At 42.6% G+C, this 21,673-nt stretch overlaps 1 protein-coding gene across 1 annotated transcript; it reads right to left on the reverse strand.

The window, feature by feature from the left end:
* Positions 1 to 19,253: 19,253 nt before the first annotated feature.
* On the reverse strand, positions 19,254 to 20,825 carry LOC118099856 (serine/threonine-protein kinase pim-1-like). Its single transcript, XM_035144634.2, has 2 exons — positions 20,663 to 20,825; positions 19,254 to 20,131 (listed from the first exon to the last, which is right to left on the reverse strand). The coding sequence occupies exons 1-2, from the start codon at positions 20,823 to 20,825 to the stop codon at positions 19,254 to 19,256; spliced, it is 1,041 nt and encodes a 346-aa protein (XP_035000525.2).
* Positions 20,826 to 21,673: the final 848 nt, after the last annotated feature.

The following is a 21,673-nucleotide window of genomic DNA, read 5'->3' on the forward strand; positions in this document are numbered from 1 at the left end:
ATTCAAATTCCTTTATTTAACACCATAATGCAGTTCAGTGAAGGATTTCCCTCTGCTGCTACTGTGCATGAAAATCCATGGCTTCCTTAAAAGTCTTTATTTCTGTGAGTCGGCTCTTTCGCAATTTGTCCTGCAGTGAAAACGATCCCGTCCGCAGCTCGCCACCAATTAGCCTCGGATGCCCTGTTGTTGATGTGACGCCCGGGTCGTATAGACACGGGGTTAAGTCGGTGGAGATCGTATCTGCAAATGAAGTCTCGGAAGCACCGGGGAGCCGCATACTTCAGTGGCAGGCCCGGTGCAGATAAAGCTAATAACACCAGGCGCAGAACAAATCACAGCCGCCCCCGATTAGCCTGCAGACGAGGAAATGTGATGGAATGCATGCTTTTCAACGCTCCCGGTGTGATTCTATCAAAACCAAAACAGCTACCAGTGTCGGAGCCGCCACCGAGCGTGTTCACACCCATCGTTTGAAAAAGTTTGTTGATTCATTACGATGAGAATTAAATTCTGGGCGGAATGATAAGACTTTCAAGACTCCTCACAAGCACGACTGAAGAGATTCTGGGATGGATTTTGGAAGCTGCATAGAAACGTTTTTTTAATTTTTTAATATTGAAAATGCTGTTCAAGAGACGAAATCTGTCCAGCTTTAAATCTGTCAGCCTTCACCTCTCTATCTGCTGCAGCTGCTGCAGCTCAGCCTCCTGAGGGATTTACACTCAGTAGCAGAAGAATTTTTACTGTAGTGCCAAGTTCCAGTTAGTGATTTTATTGTATATCTGAGCCGTGCGTGTAACACAATCCTGCCGAGTGACAGATATTGAGTTCTTGATATATTTGGTCAAATCATAAAACGTGTCATGGCAAACACACTCAGGCCTGCTCCAGTTTCAGGGGGTGTGAAAGAATTCAGACAAATGTCCTTTAAAAAAAAAAAGAGTTTTTTTTATTCTAAATGCTGTAATTCCAGCTAAATTATCATATCAGCTTCATATCACGTATTTAATTTCAATCAATAAAGTTTCATTTTGACTTTAGTTCATAACTCGTTAAAGTTCACCCTGCTGCCTGGGGACATGATACATAATGATGTTAGATAGATAGACAGTGATTAATTAGATTTATATGTAATCATGTGATTAGTTACATTAACATGTAATCGTTGCCCTGTCACAGTTTTGCCTGAAGGAAACTTCTTGAATCCTCCAGAAAGATGATCCAGGATAAACCATTGTCTATTTTATGCCTTCGCAGGTTCTCCATCCATCCTGTTCTTGTGAAGCAATATCTCAAGAACACCTTGAGGAAATGTCTTCATGTTTGGTAGAAAGTTCATATGGAAACAAAATGTACGTAGACGGAAGCTGCACCGGAGGCGTAAAATCAAGGCTGGTAATTCTAGATTTTTCCTTTTTTGGGTCCACAGCATGTTGTATTTCCAGTGCAACCAAAACCAACTCGTGAATTTCTTTATCTTTATCTCAATTGTTCCAGAATAAAAACTAATGTCGGCATCAACACATCACCATCCCTGACATCACATGTGTCTTTAACAGCCAGGAGGTGAGCTTTAACTCTCAGTGACGATGATCCGATGAGTTTTCCGCTGGTCTTCCCTCGTGCGCAGTGTAACAACATCCTTCTGCGTCATCTCAGCATGTTTGGGTCGTATTTATCCTCTAAAAACATTGTTACGTAAACCCGTTTATTAAAAACTGGCAGAAGATTCCCTGCAGGAAACCTTCCTCTGTAAATTAACTGGCGCGTTTATTCTTCACTCAGAGTTTCCATAGATATTTCAGCCAGTGCTTTAAGATCACATAATTAGCGTCAGTGGTATAATACGAGCTAGCACAGAATTAGTAGGAAGCCGCTCACGATCGTAAAGTGGAGGAAATTAAATCCAACAATCATTTTCTACACTCCTGGAATACCAGCAATTTTAAAAAAGAGATAAATTCCAACTTAACTCTTCAATGAATCCCATCCATAGCTGTGTCCGTATTAAATCTGATCACGTAGCTGTAGCTGCAACCAAAACTGACACTTTAATTTGGTCCATGTCCCATCCACTAACATGGAGATATGATGGAAACTCTTTGGCTTCACTATTCACTGAGAGGGATGTAGTCCTTCTTTATATACAGTCAATGGTACAGCATTGCATAGTGTCCATATGCTGCTGTATGAATACATCGCATAACCCTGATGATAATAAACAAAGTATTTACTTAAAGAAAAAGTTGATTAATCTTCGGTATGAAGGTGATTGTTGTATAATCAATCACAGTGTGTAAATATTACATAACGAGGGTCGGCTCGAGCTGGTGGACACTTCTGAGATGAACCAGATGCCGGCTCATTCAGTTCTGGAAACACACTGGATTCATTGAGCGCCGAGGAGGTTCCACATATCCTGTGTGTGTGTGTGTGTGTTTGTGTGTGTGGTTTCCATCTCCGCAGAACACCAAGGTGATTTCTCAAATCTACAGCAACTGAGTGGCCTTTGTAGTGTGGCTTTCTGTGATCAACTCAACATGGTGCGTTTTGTAATCAGGGAAATTGGATTATCGATGATAAGCTGCCTCCTCTGTGGCTTATAAAGAGAAGATACCGTTTAGATTCATACTGTAAATACTGTAGTATAAATACTGTGGACTATGTTGAATATAACAAACTATTTCATACTGTATTTAAAGAGTTTCTAATGAGGCGACTTCATTAAATCTCCCTAAATTAACAAGTAAAAGGCTAAAATTCAGTCTAATGTGCTGTGAGTGATGAATGTGAGTCTGTGCTTGTTGGCAAAGTTGCGTGACTGCACATGATATAGTTATTTAAGGAAATTAATCTAATCCCGGCAGTTCCCAGGTTTGTTTCCCTGCAGCCCGTTGTGCACGTGCAGGGCAGGCGGCCCTGGAGGAAGGTTAAGTGAAGGTGTAAACAGAAGTCAGCTGATGGTGACGGCTAACACCTGGAGCTACCGACTACTGGCAAAGCAATGGCTGTGTCTTTGTCAAGTCCGGTCATTTTATCCATTTGTTAATGATATATAACAAATTACTACATCACGTACCCATTTATCACACTTTACTTGTACTACTTGAAACCCCCCGCTTTGCTGCAGCTCACTCTGAGAACAGCAGCACAGCGATATAATGAGATATACGAAAACATGAGGTCAACGGTGCAATCTACTTCCTGGTAAATTCTTCTTTTTCCTCACGATTGATCCTCATCCTGGCTCAAGCTTTTCCTTAAGGCAGAATTTCATCAGTTGCAATCTGCTGCGGGACCAACATCAATGATCACGATAAATCTACCGCGCTTCCCCCCCCCGAGCTCCGTTCTCTCTGCCCTTTTTTCAAAGTTGGATCTCCGCAAAGCTTTTTCTTGCTCCGAGACAGGCTCCCATATAACGTGACTCTCCCTCCCACTAAGAGGCCCTGCTCTTCGGGGTCCTGGGAATGGGGAGCAGATGCTGGAGGGATCATCAGGTAGCGGACGACCTGAGGGGGGGGGGGGGAGATGATGTCTCCTCACAGGCCTCGGACAAACGTGCTCAGGTCCACCGTCCAAGACCAGGAGAGATTTTGGCGTAAAAATAGGATATTGTTTTTTGACCAGACTGTGTATAAAGATGGATGACGCATCTCCACTTCCTCCCACTATCCACAAATGAAGCCAGATACTAAATACAAACACTGTCATCCGATATACGCGTTGGACAGATCGCAAGTCAGTCTCAGCTTTGAATCATGACCTTTTAATCCCTTTTTTACCGCATCAAATAAAAACCAAATTTTCACTTTGTCAAAAATGTATTTTAAAGTGTATTTTGACTCTTTAGCTTGGTCCATGTCCCGTCTACTAACATGGAGGAGGCAAAATGTATGATCTATACTGCAGGTGGCAATCGGCTTCACTCTGTCTTGTCGTCCATCTTTATTAAGAATCATATTTTTGATGAAACAATCAATTAGAACAGAATTAAAACTGGACACATATTTTATATATTTTATTCCATGGGAACGTATAGGAATCCAAAAAAGTCATTTCACAAACTCGGAGCAGTGAGAGTTTCCTTTGGAGCCTCTGCAGGTAACGTGACCCGTGTTTGTATTTGCATGGTTGGCATACCTCTGTGACTTTCCCTTGTGTTTCACACCAGCAGCTTCCACACAAGGCGCATTGTGCACCACCTCAGTCCGACTGAACTTGACTTCTGTGTGCGTCCCCCGCTGATACGTTTACATTTTCACACGGCAGAGGCGGATGGAAAGTTTGTTCTCGCGGTTGGAGCTTTCAGGGATTCGGGGAACTGGTCCCTCCATTATTGTGTTTTTGGGAGAAGTGAATCTTGGAGACGCAGCTTTCCAAATGTGTGTTTTTCAAGCATTTGAGATTAGATACAATACGAGCTGCTGCTCATGTGGCCGAGATGTAAAACAACTTTAAAGGATTACTAAAATATTCCATTAAAACAGCAAGAAAGCCGCGTACCCACATGCATATGATTACATGTGAATTTAAACACATTAAACAAAAACATGGGTAATTCTTGCCTTATTTTTTATCTCGTGGTGTTTTCCATGACCTGCTGTGATCAGCCACTGGGCTTTCTGTGTGTGTGTGTGTGTGTGTGTGTGTGTGTGTGATGTGTGTGTGATGTGCAGTGAGCAGTGAGGTCATCATTAAACATCCAGAGGAGCCCAAAAAAAGTCTAATTCATTCAGCATCCAGGAGCCTCGGTTGGCTCAGTCCAACCTGAAGCACGTCGAAAGTCAACCAAAGGATGAACCGAGGGCTCATCCCTCATGTATTTAAAGTATATCCTGTTTTTCAGGATGTGAAATACAAGACTGTGATATTGAGCTTCATCGTTCACATTCAGAACGCAGCTGTTTAACTGGCAGGAAGTTTGAGGAGAGTTACATCATTCCGACTGTTACACAAGTCGAGCTTACGAGCATTAGCTAGATAATGAGGAATAATACATATGGCATTATTGGAAAAAGGTCAGAGCATCTAAAAGCTCAAAGGATTCGTCATCAGAAGACCATGAGTATATGTCCAAATTCATCTGGTACCATTTGAAATACTGTCATCTTAACCAAAGTGGCAGAAGGACCGATATCACCCTAGTGGCGAAAAACAAGAATGTGGGTTTCTACTATGTTTGTGTTACCATTTCTGATTCCGATACCAAGTTCTAATCTGATACCAGTGAAACTAATAATTTATATAATGTATTTATAACAGCTTTATGCTACTAATGTCCACTAACAGATGCAGAGTCTGAGGGGTTCGTTCTGATTTCTATTTCTAATTTGACCACGTTTGAGGAGGCGCTAGTTTCCCACAGGTCTGTGTGCAGAGAAAAGAGGCAGAACACATTGACTGAAATGCATCGGCTCCAAGAGTAATCCGGTAGAATCAGTATTAAAACATGTCTAGTTTCTGCTCCTGTGAATCTAAATCAGAAAAAGGCATAAATGACATATAGATAAAACACAGAAATACAGCATTGAGCCCAAAATAGACACAAAGACCTGGAAGTCAAACGGACCAGTAATTGCACTTGAGGGAACTGAGTGGATTCAGACGTCCTATTTCTGCAGCATGAAATCCAGATATTTCCCTTTGCTCAATCTGAACAGCAATGTTCTCATTATGTAACAAGAAAATGGAAACTTTTGTGAAACTGGAGAGGCCTGAAATGCCCCAGATTCAAAGCACAGCCGAGGTGCTGCAGCGCCTGCAGGGACCAAACCATTGATTGATTCAACAGGTACAGACATTTTTTTGAGAAAAAGCTCCAGAGTCGGAGGAGAGGTTGTGAGGATGCACAGATTTGAAAGTGTCTGCAGCCAGAAGCGTTTGATTGGCTGCTCAGACCTCTCCCCCGTCATGTCACAACTCTAAGACGCCGATATTTGGGTCAATATTTATTGAGCTGAAGTCAAAATCCAATTATGGTAAAATTCTACAATCAGGCCTCATTATTTTCTTCGAAGTGAATCGATTGACTTCCTCCAGGCGGGAGCAGAAGCCAAAAATAAATCATTTGTCACGATTCGGTGCCATTTTCACTGTTCTCTCTTAAAATTTTACGACAGACGAGTGCAGAGCGGTTTTTATTTTGGCCGCTGGGTGGTCCACGCCCTCCGTTGTCCCATGGTAGCTCATTAGTGGTGGCTTTCCACTGAGGGTTTGGCTTTGTTGTGGAATGTTTGATAATGTTTGCTGCACTTTAATGAAACAAAAACTTGGAGCCAGAGAACGACACGAAACGAAGAACAGCCAGAGGGACTTTCTTTGCAGTTTACCCTTTGTCCCTCTTCTTCTTTTTACGATGGGAAAGTTTATTGTTAATTCGCTCTGCGCTCGGGAGCATTTCTTGCCACTTTATCCATTTTTCCTTTCAGTCGTAACTTTGGGAAAATCCTGTTTATCGTTTACTGTTTACATTCGGAAGTAATGCTATTGAATGACTTAATGGTCGGAGTCATTAAACGTGTGCGCCCGCTTTATGTGTGTTGCGTGGTCGCCTACGTGCGTGTGCGGCGTGTTTACGTGTGCGATGGGGCACTGCGGGGGCAGCCAGAAGAAGAGCGGGGCCTCCAAATATTGACTGAGTGTTACCTCAGAGTTTCTCAGGGTCAGACCTCACAAAACCCCCGGTGCTCCTTTAAAAACCCAAAATAACCCACAGCTGCATTCCTGCCTCCCTCTCCTGAGACGCTCACACCAGACATAACAGTGTTTTGGCTGTGCATTGAAAGAAGAGGGCTGTTAGCACCTTATCAGTGCTGTGTGGGTGGGTGTGTGTGTTTGCAAGTTGTGTAAGCTTGTGGGACAAATGTTAACGCTACCGGTTACTCGCTAAACATTTAGAAAGAATCAAACTGGGGCCTCATTAGTAATTATTGAGTAATAAGTAAACATGTAGATGAAGCTGCTTTTCACGACTCCTCATGTAAAAAAAACACGCTGTGATTCTGTCTCGCTGTCATTTAATCTTACGTTCGTAGAATTTACCAAAAGGGGAAAACCCATTCACATTATGTTGGGACTTTTGGGATCTAATGTCTTTGTCCTCTCATCACAAACTGCAGAATTGTGGCAAACTCCCCCAGCAGCAGAAACCAGACGTCCTAGGTGTCAGTGATACACAGGATTTTGTGCGCTGCCACAAAATCCCCAAATTGTTTGGTGCGTGTCTTGAAATGCACAAACATTCCTTGAAACTTTTATCCACAGTCATGGACATATGAGAAATAACAACTCTAACGAGTCAAGGACTCTTAGCTTTACCTGTCAGAGCAGTGCTGATGCTAAATTGAAAAAGAAGCGTAGAAAAAGAAGTAGATAGCTCAGCCAACGTGACCAAAACTAGCCCAAACCTGAATGTAATTCCAAACTTTTTGACCAAACCTGGGCCCAACCAGTCCCGATGGGTCCTGATGGGCTCGGGTGAGGCATCAACCCTTTAGACCCTATGTAACGGATCCATTAAGAGCCCCCCCAACACATCAAAACAGCTGTTGTGATGCACGCTCACGTTCCTCAGAGCTGTGTCACTGTGCTATCCATGGGAAAAGAGATTTTCATTATTATCCTAAGAGACATTTTAGCTGTCATCACATTGTTACGTCTTATTGCTCCAAACTCGCAATAACATAGCAACGAAGCATCGAGTGGCAGCAAGAGAGGAATCATTAGTCTGGGATGTGAAGCAGCGTCTGAACAGTCAGTCAGAGGACGGAGGTTCAGACTTGTCAGATCACGTCCGTTCACAGCTTCGCTCTCTCTCTCACGTGAACGACACCAAAACAAACAAGTCCTCAGACGGGTTCTCGCCCCCAAAAAATCATTAGCAGACTTCCTCCACCTTCGCTTGTCTCTGGTTTCCTCACAGCGTCTGTGAAGCTTTGTCACATTGTGATGTTGGGGAAGAGAGTAGAGACACATCCAGAGTTGATTTACCTTCAGATTTACAGTCTCCTCCAGCATCTGTGATATGAAAGACTAATAAGGAGTGAAGCAGCTGGGAGATAATCTGTAACACCATCTCTTCGCACGCTGGTTATCGCTCAGGGCACCGCACCTTGTTATTAAACTTTACCGTACAAATTAGCTTCCAGAGGAACACAGTCATTTGTGCAATTTAAACTGTTACTTGGCAACTTTATACAACATGCAGGAGAGTTTTATCATCTCCGCCGAGAAGGTGGTTATGTTTTCAAGCCCCGTCGGTTGGTTTGTTTGTTTGTTAGTCTGCAGTTATCAGTCTAAATTAGGTGTGGAAAAATGCTTCCCACATCGATAATGCCAACTGAAATAAACAACCTAACCCTGAGAAACTCCCCTCAGCAGCAGTAGATTAAAAATCCAAAGCTCTGCCAATATGTTTCATATGCAAACACTTCACAGATGCTTAAAAAAAAGTTCACGCTGACGTTTATGAAGTAATGTCGTCTCGAGATTGATTGATTTTTACATCAGAACTGCGAATCCTGAGAGTTTAAGGAGCCGTTTCGGCCTGGTTCACTTTTATCACGAGAATGTCCTTGGCAACTCTCCGATGATTCCAGCGTCGCACGGCGGAGCTGCGTGAATGAGCTGCTTCGAAAGAATGACAACAGAGGACGGAAAATACCGTTCTAGTTCTACTTTTGACCCTTTGAAATGAAAATTGCCGAATGTGAGATAAAATTCCTCATCGGCTTTGTCCGAGTCCCCGTGTGAGTGCGAATCCTCCGCAAACAAACAACCGAGCTGAGACGCAGACGTCACGATTCGCCTCCCGCCTTTAAGGTTTTGTTTTGAGTCTGAATTACACGTGCACACGCCATGCAGGAAACGCAGAGCACCACCTGTTCAGACATCTTTGCTGCCCTTCATCCGAAAGTAACCTCAGTACAGTGTTTTTTTGTTTCTCGAGATTCTCTGACTTCTGAGGGTTTTTTTCTGTCCCGGTAAATGCTTGAATTTCTGCCCCATCCCCCCGTGAGACTGATACTCTTGGGAATAGTTCGAGGATCTCCAGCACCGACTGTCTGGCTCGGTCTTTGTCCCTCGTTGTCATCATCACCGTCATCGAGCCACTGACGCCTCTCCAAGCTTCTGTCTGGAGCCGTGCACGGTGGAGCTTTACTTCTGGGTTGTCACCACTCGCCAGAATAAAACGCACCGGATTCCAGGCGCTGAAACTTTCCCACCGCGTGAGCCAACAAACAAACAAAAAACACAAATGAGAGTTTCGCATATGAAGCCAAAGCTGTTTTCTTAAAGTTGAATACGAGACAGAATATTCTTTTTCACCTTTAACACGTCACTTTCCTAACTGCGTGTCCTCAAATGCAGAGGAAACATGAGGTGTAGACAGTGAATAACCTCACATGTCACGGTTCATGGAAATCAGAGTAAAATCTCGACATTTCCCCCAAAAGGTTTTCCATGAGGCCTCTTCTTTTTGACGCAGCTCTCCTCCATCATCTCTGCGTAGTGTTTTGAAGTGGAACTAACTCCCGGCGGCTGCAGCTCCAGTGGAAAAGCGTCGGCGTTTGTTGCAGAAGCTGCGTCTCCTTTCTGGTTACAATTAAATGATTTATAATCTGGCTGCTCCGTCCGCTCGGTATCTGGGTTTCTTCTTCTTTCTTTCTTTTCCCCTCTGCTCTCACACAGACCACTGTACAGTGCTGGAGAGGAGCCCTGTGGTATTTGCCAGCTTAAAAAATGTTTGTCAACCGCACAAGGTCGTTTCCAGTTTAAAGTCTTTCCAGTGAGTTACACTGAAGGGCCGAACTCTCCGATGGGTTAACTCAGTCATGATGGAAGAGGAGAAGAACATTCTTCAAACAATCAATTGTAAGCGAGGACGAAATTAAAGATACAATCTGGAACAATTCTTCATTAAAATGTCGAGAAATGACTATGTTTAATATTTCCTGGACACGTCACCCCGTCCATTACAGGGAACACAAGTTTAATTTTAGCCAATTTCTATAATTTCCTGGCAAACTTGTGGTTTTGAGTCACAACTCCTCATCAATGTCGAAGTCAGCAGCAGGAAAATGAGTCACGTAGTTGCTCTGTTATCTTAAATGCACGATGGAGGAATCCAGCTTCTGAGCATTTCCTCCATAGGCCACAGTTGAGTCATGTAGTCGACCACTTCTGTCGTTTAGCCGAGACGGAAGCACTCTTCCCTGATCACTGCCAGAGTCTGGGATACTTACAGACTGATAAGACGTACTTTCCCACTATCAGATGCAGCCTAATTGCTCTGAGGTTATTATTGTGTCTGAGGGGCAGGGCTGCTTCGTCAGTGCATACCTCCGCTAATTTCCCCCAGCAGCTCTGCCCCAGATATTTGGTCCCAGAGCGACGATGACGTGACAGAAACGAAGCACATTCACACATTCTCAAGGCTAATGCTGCTTTGGAAGAACAATCTTCACGTTGTTCAATCTAATATCTGCAGGTCCAAACCCACCTTGGCCTGGTTCTGTCAGTGGGGGATTAAAATGGGACGGAAAAAGGATTCCTGAGTAGGAGAAGGATGCTGTGACAAAACTGGGTGAAGTTCCCCTCAGCGCTCTGAAGTGTTGTTGCATAATGGGCCTAATGCATCACAGGAGCTGGAGAAAATCACTGTGTTACTGCCCAGACCGGACAAGTATGCTTTGATGCAGGGAGGAGAAACGTGGAGGTTCCAGGCTCAGTCAGCACTTCCACTGATCCGCCTGCTGTTATGAAACATTCGAGGAGATATCACTCACATTTTCACTCAAATTGTTCATTTTGTGAGAACATATTACATCAGGGCATCAGTTTGAAATATTTAAAAGATTTTTTTAAATTACATAACAAGATTAGATCCAAGTGACCCAGAGCAGAGAAAGGTTGTGTAACTCTAATCCAAAGATCTATAGATCTGAGGGGATTTAGGATTTGTGATGTATGGAACTAAATCATTTCTTGACCTGAAACCCTCAAGAAGTGGGAGTTATGTCTCTATTAAACCCTTCTTGATGATGCCTGTACATTGATTTGTGGCGTGACAGCGTGCCGGTGGTTTGACCTTAAATAAATCCACATCCTCAGAATCAGAGCATCTACCAGTACAGGACTGTCACCTTTTCCAAAAACCAAGTTTGAATGAATTTAAAATGAAAGCAATTTGTTCAAATGTATTCATAAGTTGACAGAGAGTGTTACCTTTGTTCCTAACTTTTACGATGTATAGAACCCAAAACACTTCCACGTTCGAATGAATGTTTTCTGATTAATCCATGACGATTATAGTAAGTATATTAATTTCTCACATCAATTAAAAACCGTTGCTAATTAGGGTTAAGATGCTTATTTAACTGCTCATTTAATTCAGTTATAATTCATGTTTAAAGTGCAAAGTTGGGTGAATCTTCTCAGCACCACAGTTTGCAGACGTGCAGGTTAAACGCTGCACGAGTTAAAACTTTATTTAAACAGCTAAATAAAGACAATGTTCAGCCTCGGTGCAGGTTAACGGGTTCAGGGGAAATAAAGAGAACAAAATGCTAGATTCATCCTTGGAAGTTATCAGATGTGACGCCGGTTCCAGAAACAACAGCAGAGCAGGAGAGACGACGGTGGATCATGTCCGTCTGCTCCCAGTGAAACCTAAATCTCTGCCTCTCCGTGCTGCGTCTCCATTGGTCTCCACCGCGGCTCGTACATGTGCGTCGGGCCAATAAAGGGTCGTCCTCGGCGTCGGTAACATGCCGTGCTGCTGCGGTACTCGCTGTTCTCCACGCACAGAGCGGGAGGAAGGAAGAGGTAAAGTTGGAGCAGCTGCCCTGCTGGCCAGGTCTGCCTTGTAAATGAGATTTTGTACCTGGTTACGTAAAGGTGGTTTGAACAAGAAGGCCACAGCTGGATGGTAAAATAAGGAAACTTATGTTAATTATTAAAGGGAGGATATACATAACATCTGTGTTTGATGCTTTTAACTGTTTGATTTTTTTATTATTCTTTATTTTATGCACAACATAACCCCAGTTAGCCTTTGAAAATCTGTTTTTAGTGTATGTTTTATATGATATATGTATTTTGTATATTATTTCTTCCATTTTTGAATCACATACTTTGGACTTTAAACACACGTGTCTCTGTACAATGGAAATTTAGTGGATATCATCCAAAGTCTTTCCTTGAAGGGTCAGTATGTTTGTTTTCTCGTTGCCCTATGGCACAAAAATGATGAGATATAATTCCACTGAGCCTGATGCCAAGAATGACTCATACTGCATTCATACGTCACTCACAGATATGGACACACATGTACTAGGTCTTATTATCCTACAGCAACAGCATCCTGTGTGTGTGAGAAACTGATCAAACTGACGTAAGTGCTTCCACCAGCGCATGGATCCAAGACGTCAGGGTCAGCTCGCTCCCACACGGCAAAGTGTCCATCCCCCTGTCACACAGCCGGCTCCGGTGCAGATGCTGCACAGTGAGCTGGTGGAAACACGAGCTGCGTCTTGTGTTCAATTATTGCGAGGACGGGCCGAGCTAACAGCTAACACGTGTGAAAGCAGCAACACACGGTGTGAGTCTGTCACAGCAGATAGAACGGGGGTCGGATACACGAGCTGCTGCTGCACATGTCTCGCTCAAGGACGCTGAATCAGAGCTGATGAAGAGGTTTGAGTCCTGTGTCTTTCTCTTCTGAACATTATTCATGGTTCTTAATGGGCAAAAAATCTGATTTATATCTGTGAGTTTGTGCAATTTAGTACAGATCCAAATTAAAGTCTGGATCTAATGGATTTAACTGATGTCAAGGTTAAAGGTTAAAGGACAATTCTGGTTTTGTTTTGTGTTTTTCTTTTTTTATATATATAATTTTGGACATCATAAATCAGTAAAAATCAATTAAAGATAGTGAAATCTATAAAAATAAGACACAATAAGAACTTTATTCGTCAAGGTCAGTTAACACATCATGAGGAGTTGTATAAAACGTGTTGCTTCACTTTACATCCCATAGTTTTCCATCGGGCTGATCTGTATTTTTTAACATGGCCCAGTCAGTGAAGACAAAATAAACTCTTTCAATTTCATTAGTCTCCAATAACGTCTGTCCTCTACCTGAGTCCATATAAAGTTAAGGGCTGAAATATCTCCCATTATTTCATGTTGACATCACCATTTTTCTCAATAAAATGTCAAAGAGACAGATTTGTGTCTGATGGATTAGCTTGTTCTCCTCAGATCCTCCTGTTCTATTACTTCTTCTTCTTTCTCTTCCTGTCCGGGCCAGAGGACGTCCAGGCCCCTGGACCAACACCGGGCCCCGTCTCGTTTTCACTTTGTTTCATAGAAAAAAGTTGGACGTGTTAGATAATTTCTTTCCATGTGGAAACTTATTTCTGGCAAATTTGCAGATCATCAGCTTTTTAAACAAAATCCACTTCCAGAGGTTTGACAGCTTTAATGTGATTTTCCTTCATCGCGTTCTGGACCATTTAGTCCTAATTTGATGGTTTGTAGCACCTCCTCTTCCTCCTCCTCCTCCTCCTCCTCCTCTCTGCTCTGTTCACACTGTTTATAATTAACAGTGTTAAAGCCACTTTTCAGAGACAATTTGTGACATTTGTGTTTAAAGAAATTGCCAAAGTGTAGATTGAAGCTTGAAAGATTGTTTTTTTTAGAACTTAAATCTTTAATTTGATGTTTTCTGTGCAGATCACGTGCGCTGTGTGTGCACATCTGGCTACGGTGCACATCTGGCTGCTGTGCACACCACTGTTCTGCAGCCTTTTGGCCATGTTCACGTGACTGGAGCTTTTGTCTTTATGACCAGCCCACTTCATAGTTCTGCCATTATACTGTTATGAAGTGATAATGAGATGGTTACATATTTTGAGATTGGGGTTAATTTTCACCATGTTGTTTTGCCAAGTCTTTAATCATTTATTTTTACTGCACCTTCCTCCCACATTCATCCATGTCTGTTTACGTGTATGTGTGTTTTCAACCAAGTTTTCATTAGCTAAGAAAAAAAAAATCTGGATTTGCTGCTTCCATAGAAATTGACACTTTTTGGAATGAGTTAAAAAAATAAGACCAAATATATAGAACTTGAATTAAGAAAATAAAGATTTTCTTTTACACAAATTGTAAAAATAAAAACACATCTTTTCTGTATTGTTTATTTTGAGGAGTAAAAATGAGCAAGCAACAAAAACGCTGAAACCAATATATCCAATATTTTACCAGCCAACCGACAAATGAGTCAGGCTCAACCTCAACTTTAAAAAACATGAACGGAAACAAAAGATTATCTGTACCAAAGTACCAAAATGTTATAAATCCCAAACTGAGTCTGCACTTCTAGTCAGTAATCTAGTGCAGCGTCAGTTCCCTGCGTGTCATGTCTGCACTTCTGTGACCACGTAACTCGTCTGGTTTTCCGCAGTCCCCCAGTCCTCCCAGTCCTGAATCTCTTGACTTCTTTGTGTCATCGCCTCCATCTGTTAGATCCCATCTTCAGAAAAACAGCCTCAGGTGAAATGGCACACAGTGGCATGTGCCAGACGAGGATGCCTTGGATTACAGGCAGCTGCTGGGTCGTCTATACGCAGCATCTGGACGAGATAAGGGAGGAGAACGCATAGAAAACAGCATAAATCCTGTTATGTGCGAGGCGTCTTTAGCTTGAGGTCATATGTGAACGAAGGGCATCTTTAAACGCTTTGAAATGTTGCACTGGGCGAATTTAATTTTATTGGGGCGTAATCTGACAAAGAGGTTTCAATGTTCAGATGAAAAAAGTTTTTCTTTCACCACTTAACCTTCATTTTGATCAAAGCATCCTAACACCACCAGTGAGAACGCAGTAAAAACCAGTCACTTCCCCACGCTGAGATAATTGTCTGTGGCTTTTGCTCCACGAGGCCTCAAACTGCCACCAGCATCAGTCAGAGCTGGGCTTGTGTTGCAGTGTGGTGCAGAGCTGGGCCTGTGTGGCACTGTGGTGCAGTGGGTGGCCGCGGGGGCAGAGCGGACTGAGCTCTGGAGCGTGTGTGTGCAGACGACAGCGCTGTGAAGCAACACAGGCAGGAGATAAGAGCGTGTCCAGACAAAGGGCACTTCAACCTGCAATATGCAACTTTTAGGGCCCGTTAAAGTGGTTCACCTGGACACTTGATCAGGTCTGAAGGCAGGGGGACTTATCTGTGTCGGAGGAAACGAGCGCTTGTTTCAAATATGAATTTCGTCAGCGAGCGTGATGAATTCAAGGAGGATCAGACGTCTCACTGGGATGGAAGAGACGGCTGCTGCTGCTGCTGCTACCAGAAGATTTCTCCTCCCCCAGAGAAGACGTCCCTCATGCATCTGTCTGATAAGATTGTGGAGGAAGTTGTCGTTTGCGTAAACACAAGTCGCCATGGTGACCTGTATGGCATCTCCTCCGTCCACCGAGTGTGTTTATACAAGATTTGAGTTGTTTTTCAGATGGTTTGAGACTTGGGGGAATTTGTAGGCGTGTAGTCCACAATGTGTTTCACTTATCGCTGCCGCATTCGGAAGTTTGACCTTCACCGTGCGGAAAGATGAAGGTGCAGAGTTTAACACATCCATCTGCTGGGGGGGGGGCAAGTGTTTTACAAGGTAGTTTTGTTGTGGAAAATCAATATCAGACACTTATGTAATGTCCTTAAACTTTTTTTCTGGTGGGAGATCTTTAACCTTCGTTGATGACAAATCAATCTGTCCCGGTTCGGCTCAATCCAGTTGATATCGTCATCGTCCCCAAAAATCTTTTGGCAGCAAGTAAAAAAAGAAAAATCACCAACATGACATAAAGGGGCAAATATCTAACGTCCATTCTTGCAAAGTTAAAGAAAGTGATAAACAAAATCTCGGGCCATGTCCCAACCTTTCATAGTTTCATAGAAATCCATTTAGCAGGTTTTTCATAATCTGAGCCAACCAATAAATGTTCAAACAGACAGGTGTGAAAACATAACCTCCTCGGTGGAGGTGATAAAGGATTCACGATGAAAGATAATAAAGATTCGATATAGTGATTGCACTCTGTTTAAAAATTTACTAGTTTTTTTTTTTTTTATTTACCTCCCAATTTTCTGGCTTTTTCCAGAAGAATATCAGAAAAAATACTTTGGCCTGGAAAATGACCTCATGTTTATATTCTAGGAGGAGGATGAAAAAACGATTTTCAGTCGCGGATATCTGTGAAAACAATGAAGAAAAACAGAGAGAAGATTTGGCGACTGGCTGTCGGCGTGCGCCAGGCAGTATAAAGAACATTCACTGGATTTACGACGCAGGCAGACGATGTTTTTATCGTCCGAACCAACGCCGGTTTCCTTATTATGACCAAAGTCAGATGGCTGGAAAAGAAATCGGTCCAGTTTTACGGGCGTGAAGAAATTGCTCTTCAGCTTTGGCGCGGCCACTTATTTTGTCTCTCAAACCCTCCGTCACAACAATCTATATTTTCCTGCAGCTTCGCTTCGAGACCAAACAGGGAAACAAATTTGGCTTCGATCCTGAAGACGAAGCCACAACATTTACATTTTTCCCAGTCATCGTCCGGCTTCGTCTTCCGACAGGCTTCATCTGAAGTTTGACATGTGCACGCGTGTGTTTGTGGTGTGTGTACGATGTTCAACAGCTGAAACAGGAAATGTTGGTTTCCCGTCACGTTGAGATGATTGACAGAGGAACTGATCCTTCACGAGTTGACGAGAGCGGAAAGAAGTGTTCACAGATGATAAACAGCCAACAAACACCAAGTTGAACACATGACACTGGAGATAATAATGATGCAGCAACAAAAACAACAAGAACCAAAGCCTCTTGTGCATTTTCGGTTTTAATAAATTGTTAAGTAAATACAAGAAATAACACATGACAAAGTTAATGAGCAGCTACAGTGAACACAGTTAAGTGTTTAGCAGCAGATTTAGCATTGGAGACAAAAGTGAAAGTAAATATTGGACTTAATATTTATCAGGTGGCACAACTTGTATCACACGTGTGCAAAGGTTGTTAATCACACAACTGCTGCTAAAACAGTCACCATTTCAAGTGTAGTAGCTGAAAATATCTGAATGTTGTGTTCGCTTATGTAGGTTTAACTTGTTTCCTCTCTGAACTGTAAAAACACACCAGTCCCATATTTCATCTTGGTAATTTACCGTTCATATTTCTGCCAGTCGTAGCTTTGTGCGTGTTTGACCTCACACGGGTTCGTCTGTAGTTTCCCTCCTGCAGCGACCTGACCCTCCACAGGGGGCAGCGTCGTGTGAGGGTCTCGTGTTGCATCAGTAGTGATGAAAGGATCTGAAGAGAACGATGATGACTTCTCTGTCTTGTACCTGATGACAGCGCAGTCGTGTTTTTCAGACGTGGTTTGGTTAAATGAATCCAAGTGGCTCGGAGGAAAAGGCCAAAGGGATAGGATCTTCTCTTCTTATTACATTACATCTAAATGTCACTTTATTTGAGTCGGGCAGAAATGGAAATCATTTCCTCTTGTAGTGTGTTTTCCTTCCATTGGCTTTCTCCAAAACATGTTCTGAGATCCAGTCTGTGAAGTAAAGCTTTTGCATTAGATCTCTATCTGTGTGGATGTCAAACTAAAACATTTAAAACTTTACTAATAGACGAACTATGAGACAATGCACAGACAATTAAAGGGCACTTTGCTCCCACTAGGAATAAAACACCCAGATTGAAGGAGACACAGATGTAGGTCATCCATTTGTGTGGTTGTAGTCATTTGGTATTTTTGTGGCTATTTTGCATTTTTGTGTCGTCATTTTTCATCTTTGTGGTTGTTCGACGTCTCCTTGTTGTCATTTGCTTGTCTTCGTATTTTTTGTGTCTCTTTGTGGTTGCGATGCATCATTTTGTAGTGATTCCTAAAATATCTTTATAAAAACCCTTATGACAAATGATTGTAATTGAGGTTTACAGTTTAATCAGAAACTTTATTGTAGAAAATTATGAATAATACACATAAAAACACATGTACAAGACTTTTGTTTTCTGTAAAATATACACACATAAATTCACATCTTTTCTGCATTTCACAAAACACATTTTTGGCAATAACTTGATTCAGACACTAATTATACAAAACATTTTCACACAAACTGTGATTTAACATTTGACCCTTATTTTTCTGTTTAAAAACAACTTTTCCTCTAAACACTGACGTTGGTTCTCTTCAGTGTCCCATGTGTATTTCCTGGTTTGTGTAGCGGCTTCGCCTCAAAGCAGCCAACATCCCCCAGACAGAATGATGTCACTGATTAGTCTGTTAATCAGCGTTCAGACCACTTGATCCTCCTTTGAGGTTTTTCCATTATCGAGGCGTTTTTTATCACCGACTGGAGCTTTGGTGTTTTTCATCACTGACTTTTCTTTAACTCCCTGATGTGGAAACTCAGAGACACTGTACTTATCTCTTGTTTTGCTTCTGTAGCTGCTTTCAAACATGCACCGAACTCCAGATAATCTCCGCACATTCTCCGGGGGCTGTGTGTGAGAACGTAAACTTCCGACTTTCTCCGGGCAGCCCCCTTGTAGAAACTCTGCAGAATGTCCGAATGAGCTGAAGTGAGAAAGCAGCAGCAGATCCTCGTCAGGATTTACCGCAGAGCAATGTGAGGAACCTTGAACAGATTATTGGGGTTTGTTGTGACTCAGCATGAAGCTTGGAGCCGAACAACACGTGTGGTGATTTTGTGTATCGTTTGCCACGTCCGTGATTGGTGTTGACAGGACAATTAATAATAATTGGGGTCCTCACTCAGGGTGCCCTCCACTTCAAAACAACAGCGGTCTGTTCTGAAACAACACGGGGAGTGTGGCAGCAGCAGCAACTGCAGGATCAAGGCCAGAGGGAACAATAGTCATTGTGTTTCTGGTTTAGCCGAGTCAGCTTTACTGGGTTATTATGATCGTCTCCTGCAGCTCCTGTCTGAGAGCATTCCTGCCACACGGCTAATCCAAGGGTTTGAAGTTTGGATGCACGAGAGTTTGCATCCAAAGAGTTTGCAGAGTCTGGACTCTCCTGGCCGGCCCACTCCAGGACTTTCACAGACTGAAGCCACTCCTGTGTTTTCTGCTTCGGGTCGTTGTCTCTACCTGAGATCCGGAGCCTTCTTGGAAAGGTTTTCACTGCTCTACCCTGGATCAGGGTCGGGAGGTGCAGTTCATCTCAGCCATCTGTGATGTTGGAGCTCTGTCAGGGTGGAGCGCAGGACAGGGTCTTCCCTCAAACAAAGGTGAAGGAAATCGTAGCACTTTTTTGACATCTTTGATGACATTTTCAGTGTCTTATTGAGAAAGCTTTCGGTCGTGAAATCGTCTTTGTGGAGCATTTCGAAAAGGACAATCCCAAGCTGCCACACTGTGGTCGGACCAGCCCTGTGGAAATATTGTGTGAACCACTCCGGAGGTTCGTGGGTTTCGGTGCCCCCGAGTGTGGTGAAAATTGTGTCTTTTTTTTCGACAATTTTGCTCAGTCCAAAATCAATCAGGCGAACCTCTGGGATACGAGATCCTATATCAATTAGGATGTTCTCGGCTTTTATGTCCGAGTGAAAAATGTGCCTCTTCTCCAGCCCAATAGCAGCATCCACCAGCTGTCTCATAAGGATCTTGGCCTTCCGCTCCCGTATACACCCTTTGTCAACAGTGTAATTGTAAAGGTCCTTGGAATGGAAAGGCCTCTCCAGCACCAGTATCAACTCGTGGCCCAGGTCATACCAGTCCAGCAATTCTATGGGGGCAGACATCCCCGTAGAGTCATCTTTTTCAGCTGCTAGCTTTAACATTACGGCCACCTCTGCAGGGAGCTCCTTCCCATATAGCCACACTGGTTTGAGGAGAGATTTTTTATCCACGTGTTTGATGGCCACTGGCAGACAATCTGATTTGCGGAAGCCAGCAAACACGTATCCGAATCCTCCTTCACCAAGCTTATCCAGCTGCCAGTATTTTTCCTCAAAGGTAGCCTTTCGGCGGACTCCTGAGGCAATCCTCCTTTTCTTCCTCCTTTTCACTTCCGACCTTCTGCCTCGCTCCACAGCTGAGGAAACACAAAAACAAGGAACATCAGCTTGTTGGCAGCGAAAGACACAAAGATGAGTCATTCAATGTAAATTAACTTTCAGTGCCTCCCTAAAATGACACCAGTCTTTTCTTAGCTTGGTTCATAAATTTGAAAGCATACATTCACTTTATTTTCAAGAGTGAGAGAAAGGAAACAATCACAAAGAAAACTATCTGCAGTGGGTTCATTGGATATCCCACTCAAACAAGGAGACTGGTTTGGGAATGGAGGTTGCTCTTACATTTTTCGACGTCATTTCTCAGGGTTTTGAGCGTCACGGATGAAATCTCATTCACCTCCATTACACTAAGGTCAATGTAAAAAGGTCTTGGACAGACATCTCAGAACCCAGACAAATAAAACCCAAACTTTCTCCACTAATAGACACAACCAACTGAAGTTTATTTAGACGTATTCCAATACTCCAGTTTCTCTGCAATAGTTAATCAACTTTCGTATGTAAAACGATGATACATTCCCAACTGTAGTTTCACATCATGAGCTTACCTTTAGTAGTGGCAATGTCCACTGAGCAGGACGCCGACTCATCGTCAGCTTCTAGCCTTCTCTTCTTTGCTGGTCTGTCTCCATTTTGTCCGATTGTCCTTTTCCTTCCATTGACGCTGGCAACGTTCAGAGCGGGTGTGTGAGGGTAATCACCGGGATCCATCTCTGTCAAGTCACTGGTCTTTGTGATGGTTTAAAGTTTTTAACTGACAAAAAATATTAATATTAATCCAACACTTTCCACGAAGACTTGGGAAGTTAGCCAACCGAGTCCAGTCGAGATGAGGAATGAGAATCTTCAAGGAATGACATGGTATTTTCTTCTCCTTTGTCTTTGATCCTAAGATGACTGTGGTGACTTTAATGTTGGTTTGCAACGCCAACATTGACTGTGGTGGCTTTGATGTCCAAACAACATTTGTCTTTGAAGTGTTCTTATTTTATACAAAAAATATATTTTTGCATTATTTGAATGGGTCTGGGTTATCAACTGAAAGTAATGATGCTACACTATTTGAATAATGCACTTCTTCATACTAGACTTTCACTCCCATTAAAATAACTAGCCTCCCTATTGTAAGTGTAGAAAACATACAGCATTTATATTTTATCAAAATTTAAATTTAAATTTAAATATAATCCTTTAAAATGATTAAAAATCACATAGAAATGATATAAATTTAGTTTCTAGTGTCACATATTTCTGAATACTAACCCTACACCACAGGGCATGTACTCTGTGGTATTCTATAGTACACGTAATTCAATATATGGGGTTTGTGTTTCTAAGAAATTGGCTGCTGAGTGGTTTATGGGCCGAGGCCATTACATTACATTACATTTCATTTAGCTGACGCTTTTATCCAAAGCGACTTACAATAAGTGCATTCAACCATGAGGGTACAAACCCAGAACAACAAGAATAGAGAAAGTACAATTTCTTCAAAAAAGCAAAACTACAGCAGGAGAACAAATGGAACTGCAGTGGGGCTGTGGTACTACGAAATGTTT

Source organism: Hippoglossus stenolepis, chromosome 20 (genome assembly GCF_022539355.2).
Source record: "Hippoglossus stenolepis isolate QCI-W04-F060 chromosome 20, HSTE1.2, whole genome shotgun sequence".
NCBI classification, from domain to species: domain Eukaryota; kingdom Metazoa; phylum Chordata; class Actinopteri; order Pleuronectiformes; family Pleuronectidae; genus Hippoglossus; species Hippoglossus stenolepis.

Coding starts and splice junctions, on each gene's coding strand:
- LOC118099856 (XM_035144634.2), bottom strand. CDS start 20,825: ATGGATCCCGGTGATTACCCTCACACACCCGCTCTGAACGTTGCCAGC. Junction 20,132..20,662: donor GGACATTGCCACTACTAAAG/GTAAGCTCATGA, acceptor GTGTTTCCTCAG/CTGTGGAGCGAGGCAGAAGG.